This window comes from Euphorbia lathyris, chromosome 3, assembly GCF_963576675.1.
Source record: "Euphorbia lathyris chromosome 3, ddEupLath1.1, whole genome shotgun sequence".
Taxonomy (NCBI): Eukaryota; Viridiplantae; Streptophyta; class Magnoliopsida; order Malpighiales; family Euphorbiaceae; genus Euphorbia; species Euphorbia lathyris.
In genome coordinates this window covers 31,701,747-31,712,924 of record NC_088912.1, presented here as the reverse complement: position 1 = coordinate 31,712,924, position 11,178 = coordinate 31,701,747, and the positions used below count along the sequence as shown (strand labels likewise).

Sequence of the window (11,178 nt, the reverse complement as noted above, 5' to 3'; positions counted from 1 at the left end):
TTAGGAAGTAAACAACATTTCTATAGGTTCAATTCATCAATGTCGGTATCTCAATCACAGATTGATTGATGTTGTCCTCCCTTGGCAGATTAAGCAAAGCTTTTTTAGCTATAAGACCTCATAATACCCCATTGAACAAGAGGTGATGAGATGGGAAAGGTGGGAGTGACTGTCTAGAAAATTTTCCATGGCTGAACAACTAGGTGAGGAAAATTTTTCTAATTGATTTTCCATGAGAGGAAGCTTCTGTGAATTAATTAAGAACTATATCTAATACCCTAACATATAAAACTTCAAATATAACACAGAACATATAAAACTTCAAATCTACACAATGTACACAACACAGAGTTTAGAAAACTTACCAGAGTTTAGATCGGTAAAAGGTGGAGGTGACGGTGTGCAAGGTGGAGGTGGCAGCGTGCGAGGTGGTAGCAGTGGTGTGCGAGGTGGTAGCGGCGATGGAGTGCAGTGGCGGTGATGGAGGAGATAGAACCCTAGAAAAAAATCGAAGCAGAGAGAATGGGTAAAAGAAGCACGAGATTCTATTTTATAAAATGTTTAAAAATTTTAATATTTAAAACTTATAATATTTGTTACTTAATTAAATGGTTAACAAGAAGTAGAATTAGTTCAGATGGTTAAGGTGATTAACAATGTTTCATTTGATTAGGTGTTCGATTCTTCATGTCTAAATTTTAGGTAAATATTTTTTATTTCATTTTATAAACGGGAATTAATCAGGATAATCTTTATGACTATATAATAATGTTATACCTTAGTAATAAATTACAAATTTATATTATTGTAATTAGTTTACCAAACCTTACAAAATATATAACTATATATTATATAATATTTCTCTTTATATAAAGTTAATGTATGAAATATAAATTTATTATTGCTAAACTTTCGGTTATTTCAGTTCAGTCCAATCCAATCCAATCCAATCCGGTTATCGGTCCGGTCCTGGATAAATTTCGGTCCAGTTCTTTGACAAAAAGTCAACGGTCCAATCCAGTTCGGCCCTCCAAAAAAAGTAACGGTCCGGTCCAATTCCGGAGTTTTTTCCTCGGATATTCGGTCCGATCCAGTATCTCCAGGATCCGCGCCCAGCCCTAGTACAGACACAAAAAGGAGATACCGAAATCTAAACCTTCTTCTCAAAAGCCGGTGTAGATGCACGGGCTAAAAGGTGAGCAGCGGAATTCGCACCTACGAATAAATGAGATTGAAATATTATACTGTTTCCTAAAGTTCTTAGATTTTCAGTTGTCAACAATTTCAAATTGCATTTTGTCCTCAAATTCAACCGCTCCAAGAACACCTCCAATGGGCATTTGCGTACTTAACCCCCGCACATCAAAACGTCGTCGCTTTGTGGAGGGTTAGTTTTGTCTTTCGCTTCATCTTCTACGCCACTTCTCCTTTTCCTTCACCAGGCATGTGTTCTTCTTGCTGCTGATCTCGGTTTCTATTTCTCTTCGTTTCTCCAGTTTACCATTTTCTCAACTCCCTGTGTAAGGTCAGTTTTGTTCTTATGATTCATTATCATTTTTCTTGCTTGTTAGTATCTTCCCTTTTTATTCTGTATTTGGATTAAAAGGTTGCTTTTATTAATTAATTGAAATTATGAACACGAGACATGTGCAATGCTATAGATCCTTTGGTCTATTCAGTTATTGACTCTTTTGTAAGTTGAAACTGAATACAAAATGTAGGCAAGCTTTAGTCTATAGATTTGTTATTGTTATGAAGATTTTACATGCGACACATATGCTTAATTTTCATATGCATCACTACTAGGTACTGATGAATCAGTTTAGAGAGCTACATGTCAATTAATTTTAAGCAAGGTTTAAAATATTTTGTTCTAATTTTCTATCAGATTTCAGACTAATTTGTTTATTAATGAGTTGTTTTCCTTAATGTGAGTCTGCTCTGTTTATTAGCGATTTTTTACATCTTAAATATATTAGGTCACTATATGAAATTGTTGATGTGATCCGGACAACTCAGTCCATTGTTATTTCTAGTGTCCTTAGTATATTATCTTGTTGTATTACAATTTACTAAATTTCAACTTGACTTGTGTTGTTTAATTGATATATTTTGGTGATAATTGTTGTCATATAGACTACAAAATTTCATTTTCTGTAAAATTCATTACTCGTTAACTGGTACATCCTCTAATATTTGCAATTCTTTTGCTTATATTATTATTATTATTTCATTTTCTTTCTGCAGATAACTGGTGAGTCTATAAATGTACAGAATCCACTGTTTATAGTTACTGGGAAACTGAGGGATACTCTTTTGCCTAGTGAGGTATTCAATGAGGTGAGAGCAAGGAATCCCCGTTGAGTAATGGAGATTGCTTCTACTAGAATGCGGCGACCATTAATCATGTCTCTTAATTCAGATCGGGAAACTAATTTGACAAGAGGAGTGGATCAGCTTCGACTCTCCAGCAGCTTAGACGACACTTGTGCACTTGGACTGCAGTCATTGGAGGTTGCAGCTTCACTTCCTTCTTGTTTAGCTGTTTTTATTTGTGGAAGCAGCCAAATCAAATATGGTGCCGCAATTCTCCATCTGCCCAGCCGACCAGCACTTCCATCTTTCTCTACCATCAGTTGCCTCTTGTCTCCACCGCTGGTTGCCGATGATCAGGTGATTTTAATTTCAATGACATTTTCAGTTAATTGAACTCATCTATCTTATGTGGATTCCCTAATTTCTTTGCATCTACCTGCTTGTGTAAACTGACTTCCATAAATATGACAATATAAAGTGGAAAAGATCTGTAACAGCAATATCAAATCAAACTCCGAATAACCAAAGCTTTGGGAATTAGGCCAATTGAGTATGATGAGCAAGCAAATAGATTAGAATATTTCAAATAAAGTAAGTTTTGGAAAGTTGTGATATTGTTTTTCCCTATGGATAATCCAAATTAAAGTTTACAATGCCTCCATCCGTTAATTTTCAACTTCATCTATAGATAGCTTAAAACTTTATCCCTACAAAGCTTAAATATGTTTTTGTTTCCATACTTGAATGTGTTCTTTTCTTTAGTTCAGAAGAATTTGCTGTTGCAAAACCTTTTATTATTGTTTTACTGACCAGTTGTATGGTCATTTGACGATTGAGAAACATGTTAGCTTAACTTGTAGTATATTAGTTTCCATATGGTTAATTTGGATATTAAATTGGCAAGGGAAGGCTTGCCCCCAATACACCCTTGTGGTGGGACCCCTCCCCGGACCCTCGCTCAGCGGGGACGCGTAATGCGACCGGGCCGCCCTTTTTTTTTTTTTTATGGTTAATTTGGATGTACTTACGTGTTTATGAATGTTAGTGGAAGTGGTTAATTTTGTTTAAAGTAGAAGTTATTGTGGTTTTTATTCGCTCAGAGGTTCGGTTGGTGATTCTTGCTTAATAGTTCTTCATTTCTATATTTATTAATTGGGGTTTCTGTTTCATAAATTTGTATTGTTGTTACAGAATGCTAATGGTGATATCAACAATGAAACCAGAGAAGACCTGCTGCGTTTGAATGTTAGCTTTTCCTTCTCAGCCTGTTTCCAATTTTAATTATTTTCCTTAATTAGCTCTTTTATCAGAGTTTCATTAAAAACATGATTCTCTGCTAGTTTTGAACGAACTTATTAATTGTGTCATTCAGAATATATCCATCCAGATATAAATATTTCAAAGACGGAAGAGCAGTCAAAGATCGTAAGATACTGTGGTTGAAGTTGTTAAAGCGTAAATAAAGAATCTCCAATTTGGTAAGTGTTGATAGTCTTTCAAAACCTGCAAATGAATTAAAACCATTCACTACTTACTGTATTAATTGAGAATGCATGAAATAAGCATCTTCAGGCCTATACCTTCATTCTCAATGCCAGCTATTAGATTAAATGATAAGTTCAGTTCATTTAATTCTTATAAGCTTATCCAACAATAATTGAAAAGCTTCAAACATAGAGTTTTTCAAAGCTATATCAAGAGCAGTCTCTTGTTGAACATTCATGATTTCCAGGGAAAATTCAATATGTCCTTAAGATGCAGCAATGTGTATCTGCAAATGGTATTTCATTAATAATGGATAAAATGCGTCAGTTGTCTGAGAATTGCTGGATATAACCCCTCGATCTGCTAGCACTCAATAGAGGGTCCATCATTGATATTTTCAACTGAGACAGAAAAGTAGATTAAGGCGGAGTAAGTATAGTATATATATGATAAGTATTAATATAAAGTGATAGAAATCAATAAATTAAACTTTTGACTTTTGAATGTTGCTAGTAATTGCTAAGATTGAGTTTAATAGGTCTTGCTTGTTCATAGTACCACATTGCAGTTATTTGAGTGCTGGAGAGTGGAAATCACTTTGAAGATTCCGATATCAATATATTTGTGTCCATCTCCTAATCCACAGTAATTGAATTAATTAAGAAGAGAGATTATATATTTTGTCTCAAATCTACACTTCATGATCCGGTTTCCATATGATATAGAGAGGTTTGATATGAATGATCTTGGTCTCTAGAAGCTTTGCTCCTGAATCTTCATAATAGGCACATATTTATTCAACATTTTACTGAATCTTGCTCTGAAAATAGGTGTTGCATATGGACCGAAATGACTACTATGGAGGTGAATCAACCTCTCTTAATCTTAATCAGGTATATTCTCTCATTGTCTGCATATAGAATTTGTTAATTAACTAAATTTACGACTGTATTTTGTATCTATCTGATCCTCGTTTTGAAATTTGTTGACAATTGTAGCTTTGGATGCGTTTTAGGGGAGATGAAAAACCTCCAGAAGTCCTCGGTTTAAGTAAGGAGTATAACGTTGATATGATACCTAAGGTATGTGTCATTCGAGTACATATCACAATTTCTATGTTTTTGATTTTTGACTCACTTAATAATGCTTCATATTTGCTCTTTTTTTCCGCAGTTCATCATTGCCAACGGAAACTTGGTTCGAGTTCTCATCCATACTGATGTTACTAAGTATCTTAACTTCGAGGCAGTGGATGGTAGTTTTGTATACAATAAAGGAAAGGTATGATGCTCTTGCAATTAGATTTCTTTGATATAATTAGCTTAATATATTTTTGTCGAAGTAATACACTCGACGAATAAATTGATGCCATATTTATACAGACACAATCCTCTGCTAGTTTTGAATATGATTCCCAAGGTCTAGGAATTATCCATTTGTGTTCTATTCTTGTATATACCTGCTCTATTCATCTATTTTCACAGGCAAGCTTCCCATTGGATCTTCTTAGTAAGATTTCATAACTTGAAAGGGCACAGCAAGTTCATTTGCCAAATATATCTGTAATAATGTCGTATATGAAGTTTTCGGGTTAATACACTTTAATTATAATTTTAAGATTGAACTGCTGTTTATCAAATTGCTACTGATGTCGTTCTTGCTGGCTTGCAGGAGGAACGTATTTAACAGCTATTGGCTTGGAAGCAGGATATAGTGGAGAAATGTGAATTAGAACTTATTAATCTTCACTGTTCCAGCTCTGATGGAAATTGACTTGACTCGCGGCCCATATTTTGATTTGAACCAACTGAACAGACCTTTTCTTGAGTATAAGAGACCTTCTGACAAGGAAACTATTGAAGTGGATTTTAAGCAAAAAATGGATGCCATATTATCAGAAATTGATAAAAATGCTCCAAACATGAAGGCTCGGGTATAGTACTCCATTCAATCCTTTTTTTTTTTTGTATTGTAAATAATTTATCAGTACAGAAAAATCCGACAGAAAGTAATCATTTGCGTCGCGTTTCTCAAATAAACTTTTTTCCACTAGTGATCTCTGAAAACTGGTCAGAACCGCTCAAATGACCGGTTTAACCATAAGCCGTTTGAACTAGTCTCGGTTGAGCGGTCTGATTGGGTCATTTTTCGTCATTCATTAAATAAAAAAACAATTTTTTTGTTATTAGGGGGATTTCGAACACGGGATCCCTCAATACAAGCCAATATGGCTTAGCCTAGGCTAGTGTTTAATTTATTGTTTTTTTTATCAACAATTAAGTTGTATATAATTTGTTCAACATTTAAATTGTTTGGTTAATAGAGGTTTGAATCCTACCTCTGTTAAAAGTTAAAATTTTTTTCAAGTAAACATGTTTGAAATCTAACTGAATAAAACCGCCCGACCGGCACTGGGTCAACCGATTCACGGTTAAATCGGCTGGTTTGAGCGGTTCTGGCCAGTTGTGATAGATTAAGAATTCGAACAACCTTCGGTCTGGAATTGTGACCGGTTCCGTTTGAACCAGGTTGAACCGGACAGTCTGGTTTGGTTCTTATAACCATAATACATTTTTTTAAGTAAACATGCCTGAAATCTAACCGGACCAAATCGCTCAACCGGCACTAGGTCAACGGGTTCACTGTTAAATCGGTTGGTTTGAGCGGTTCTAGCCGGTTTTTAAAGATTAAAAATTTGACCCACCTCTAGTCCGAAATTGTTACCGGTTTCGGTTGAACTAAGTTGAACCGGACGGTCCGGTTTGGTTCTTACAACCGTGATTTGAACTTAAAATATACATAAATAAAATTTAAAAGTTCAGTAAATTACATGATTTAAACTCAAGTATAAAATATATACCCTACTATTTTTATGTTTTGTTACTTAAGCAGATTAGTAAATTAATTGGTAACAGATTAGGACAAATTCACTTTCCAAACATGACTTAATACACTTTAGTCATGCTAATGGATAGGCATTGGCAGAGCAGGATTTTATTATCTGCCAATTTGAACATGTGGCATTGCATCAGCAGATTATGTTTGTTTTGTTTTGTTACTTTAGCAGATTAGTATATTAATTGGTTTCAGATTAGGACAAATTCACTTTCCAAAGATGAGTTAATACATTTTAGTCAACGTAATTAGAGCAGTGGATTCTATTGTCTGCCAATTTGAACATGTGGCATTGCATGATGAAGATCAATGGCCCAGAAGAACTGCACCAAAATCTACAGATTTTAATTTCTAAATTTGAAATTTGTTCTTCTGAAGTTTCACATGTATAAAATACCATGGTTTTCCTAATTTCTGCATTTTCATTTTCATTTTCAGAAATTGGAGAGGTGAAATGGGAAGAAAGAAGTTGGACATAGCAAGATTGGACAGTGTGAAGGCAAGACAAGTAAAATATTCAAAGAGGAAAGTTGGACTCTTGAAGAAGGCCAAAGAACTTTCTATCCTCTGTGATGTTGATGTAGCTGTTGTCATGTTTTCCCCTTCAGGAAAGCCAACTCATTTTGTTGGCCATGACAAGTAATCCTTTTTTTCCCTTATTACTTAGCCATCTCATTATATTTGCCCCTGACTTATCCAAAATTTTGGTTTTTGACCCCTGATTTATTATTTAGTAACATTTGCCCCCTTGATCTCTCCAAACTGCTTATTTTCGCCCCCTTACCTATTATTTGGTTAGATCACCCCTGATCTATCTAAAATTGGTGAAATCTCAACCAGTGTGGATGGTTGAGATTTCACCAATTTTGGATAGGTCAGGGGCCAAATATAACCAAATAATAGGTTAGGGGTGCAAAAACTAACATTTTGGATAGATCAGGGGCAAATGTTACCAAATAATATATCAGGGCCAAAAATCAATATTTTTGATAGATCAGGGGCCAAATAATGCTTTAATCCTTATTACAATTATACTCTCTTAAACAAGTTTTGCAAAATTCAACTTGTTTCAAATTTATTTTATTTGTTAGATGCATGTGTTTCAATATAAAATTAGATTCTCTTAGACACATGTTTCTAATTTGACGTGTTACAAATTTATTATATGTTATTCGTTTGACGCAACGGTTTTCTAAACAAAATTAGATTCTCTTAAACACATTTACAATTTAGCATATGTTATTCGTTAAACATAACGTGTTTTAAATTCAACTTTTTTTCTGTCTTTCTTTTTTTAGTCTTCATTTTATTTCAGCTGGCTGCCCTCTGTTAAATGTAAATCTTCTAGCTTCTGTTAAAATTCAGTAGATTCTTTTTGCTATAACTGGCTTTTTTTTAAAACCATTTCTAGATATGAATATATCTATGATGCATATAAATAGTTAATATTCTGTTGAGAAAAGTAAAAAGAAGCTGATATTAGATTCACATGTTCATTAATTCTGACTGTCAAGTCAGATTTTAGAGTGGAAAAGTGGGCAAGATTGGATACAGTATATCTCTCTTAAAAAAAAAGTAATAAAAAAATTTGATACTGTATTCGAATTTTGATAATTTCATCCCTTAAAGTGGCCAAAATTTCATATTAGACTCAAATTTTTATAATTTTAAGTGGAAGTGTGAGATTTTATATTTCAATCTTAATGAATTTAAGTACTTCTGTCTACGCATATAAAATACTCAGGTACTAAAAATGTAATTTACCCCTAATAGGTAAAGGGCAAATCAGTAATTTAAATGGATAAAGAGACTAAATTGTTTGAAAAGAACAAAAAGTTAAAGAGAGGACTAAATATTGTGTTAGGTAATAATACATGAATTAATAAATTATTAGTCCTTCCATTAATTGAGTTTCACAAGCATATAAAATGGCTCAAGAGGTTAAATATATAAATATGTCCGATGTGGTAAATTAGAATATGTGATTTTTGTATAATATATAACTTAATTTATTGAATTTATTGTTTCAGAGATATAAGTGCTGTTTTAGACAGGTTTTGCAAATTGTCTTTGGACGACCGAGAACAAAGGTGCGACTTATCTCTCTTTTATGTTATTATTATAAATAATTAAACAATTATAGTTTTAAACAAAGCAAAAAGATAATTGTTTTTTTTTCTATTTATACTTTTCAATTATTATTATCATAACGTCAGTACAAAATCATTATGAATTTTAAAATTTAAGGGAACTGATCACTTCAGCATAAATAGTTTTATTAAAAAACAAATCACCAATTTCTACATAATATTTATATTTTTAGTTACAATGATTAATATTCAGCCAATATCCCATTCAATTGCTAAGTTATTCTTATTAAAATTTTCAGGAAGGCATACACTATGAAGGTATGCATTTACTTAAATGAAAAGTAATTATATTTTCATTTTTAGATTTATATTTAATATGTTAATATAACCTTTATATTTGAAAGGCGCTTGAGAAGGCGTATGAAAAGCTGAACTTAGATGGTGGTGATCTAGAAAACCATACAATTGATAGGTATATATATATATTACAGATATATATATATATATATGCAGAACTTTTCTAATTCCTAACCATGCATTTTGTATTATCCATATGTTTTTTGTAATTTTTTTTTTTTTTTTTGCAGACGCGAACAACTTGGAGTATGTATATATATGTTCTTTTCAAATTGAGAAATCTTTGTAGTCCTTTAATTTTGTATTATAAAATTAATTAAATACTTAAAATGTGTCCAATTTAAACAGGTGCAGACGCAACAGCTGAACGAGCTGAAAAAAAAACTCTTTGAGAAGAAAGAACTTCTGAGGTTTGCTTTATGTTTTTTACTGTTACATTGTAATAATAGTCTGGTCTTATATTATTTAAATATTACTCGCTTTGATCGAAATATCATAGTTTTGTCTCTCCGCTTTTAATGCATTAGAAACACTTTGTACTAGCTAAGGAATATAGCTCGGTACAGCTCTGAAATAAGAGGTGGGAGGTTGTGGATCCGAACCTATCCTCTTAAAAAAAAAAAAGGGCGGCCCGGTCGCACTACGCGTTCCCGCTGAGTGAGGGTCCGGGGAGGGGTCCCACCACAAGGGTGTACTGGGGGCAAGCCTTCCCTTGCCAATTTATTTGGCAAGAGGCCGCTCCTAAGACTCGAACCCGTGACCTCTTGGTCACACGACAACAACGTTTACTGTTGCGCCAAGGCTCGCCCTCTCCGAACCTATCCTCTTACAAAAAAAAAAAAACAAAAAAAACAAAAAAAAAAAACCATATCAAGAAAAAGAAACATTCTGTATTAATATGTATTAATTTACTTTTGGTAGGGATTGGAAGAATCCTTATAATGTTGAGAGCCTTGAAAAGATCAAAATAATGGAAGATCATCTTCAAACAACCCTTTACAAACTAAAGGATTTGAAGGTATATATTAAATTTTTATGCAACTCTTTCTATTTCTTATATATATATATAAGCTAGAAAATGAATATAATTTCTGATTTTGTGCCAAGAAAATTGACTTTGACCTTTTATTTTATTTGTTGGAAGTTTGAACTAAGTGAACGTGAGATCGAGGGTTGGAGCTTTTGAGAGGTATATTGTTGCATTCATTTGCAAGTCTTACTTTTATAAGACATTTCTAGATGGCATTTTTGATACGATATTACGAAATATAGAGACAACCCGATTAATACTATTATCATTTTTATTGCATTTACATCATGTATAAACGATTATGGTACAGACAACCTGAAGTGTGATTTTTGGCATTTGAGTGCAGGTACTGAAGGACTTGGAATTTCTGGACTATATGAAGATGATTAATGGTGTGAAATAATATAGTGAAATAATATAATTTGCTTTCGGAAGACTTTATCTTAGTATGTAATATTTTCTATTCGGTTGATATAATTTGCATCCGAAACAATTTCTAAAGCATTTCTTTGCAGCAAGAAATGACTATATCATTGCAAATATCATATGGAGTTCAAGTATTTTAAGTCTCTAATCTTAGTAGAATCTATCTATAAATACTTTTCAAATTATTTTCTTCTAAAATATTGTTTGATATTTGACCCGTTAATTTGGTGTCAAAATGAAATAGTGGACCGGACAGTCCAGTTTGGTTCTTACAACCATAAATTTATATATTTTTTTTAAGTAAATATGCTTGTAATCTAAAGACCAAATCTCCGGTTTAACCAGTTGGTTTGAGTAGTTCTAGCGGATTTTTAAAGATAAAAAATTTGAATCATTTGTGGTTCTGTTGAAACAGATCACACAACAATTGTGCTGTCAATTCCTAACAGAATTTGGCGTTTATTTTAGTTAGTGTGAAATGTCTATCTTACCTCTGTAATAGTCTATATAAGCCACTGTAATATTTACCACAAAATAAGAGGAAATATACACTTTTAATTCTCTCCACTCTTTCTCTCA

At 32.9% G+C, this 11,178-nt stretch overlaps 1 protein-coding gene across 3 annotated transcripts; it reads left to right on the top strand.

The window, feature by feature from the left end:
* Positions 1-1,411: 1,411 nt before the first annotated feature.
* LOC136224404 (agamous-like MADS-box protein AGL65) lies at positions 1,412-10,742 on the top strand. Of its 3 annotated transcripts, XM_066012732.1 has the most exons (18): positions 1,412-1,525; positions 2,248-2,340; positions 2,423-2,673; positions 3,508-3,561; positions 3,689-3,794; positions 4,632-4,694; positions 4,800-4,883; positions 4,975-5,082; positions 5,473-5,734; positions 7,135-7,335; positions 8,727-8,786; positions 9,086-9,104; positions 9,191-9,258; positions 9,374-9,389; positions 9,492-9,553; positions 10,065-10,161; positions 10,288-10,332; positions 10,520-10,742. In XM_066012732.1, exons 10-17 carry the CDS (start codon positions 7,151-7,153, stop codon positions 10,327-10,329), a joined length of 549 nt encoding a protein of 182 aa, XP_065868804.1. In that variant the 5' UTR covers positions 1,412-1,525; positions 2,248-2,340; positions 2,423-2,673; positions 3,508-3,561; positions 3,689-3,794; positions 4,632-4,694; positions 4,800-4,883; positions 4,975-5,082; positions 5,473-5,734; positions 7,135-7,150; the 3' UTR covers positions 10,330-10,332; positions 10,520-10,742. The 3 variants fall into 3 exon arrangements, with proteins under 3 accessions (XP_065868804.1, XP_065868806.1, XP_065868805.1); XM_066012734.1 differs by having other exon boundaries at positions 2,248-2,673; positions 3,704-3,794; XM_066012733.1 differs by having other exon boundaries at positions 2,248-2,673; positions 4,817-4,883.
* The last annotated feature ends 436 nt before the right edge of the window (positions 10,743-11,178 follow it).

Excerpts from the sequence above, each read along its gene's own strand:
- LOC136224404 (XM_066012732.1), top strand. The coding sequence starts at position 7,151 with ATGGGAAGAAAGAAGTTGGACATAGCAAGATTGGACAGTGTGAAGGCA. Across the intron at positions 7,336-8,726 it reads CATTTTGTTGGCCATGACAA|AGATATAAGTGCTGTTTTAG; the intron begins GTAATCCTTTTT and ends TTATTGTTTCAG. Across the intron at positions 9,554-10,064 it reads GAGAAGAAAGAACTTCTGAG|GGATTGGAAGAATCCTTATA; the intron begins GTTTGCTTTATG and ends TACTTTTGGTAG.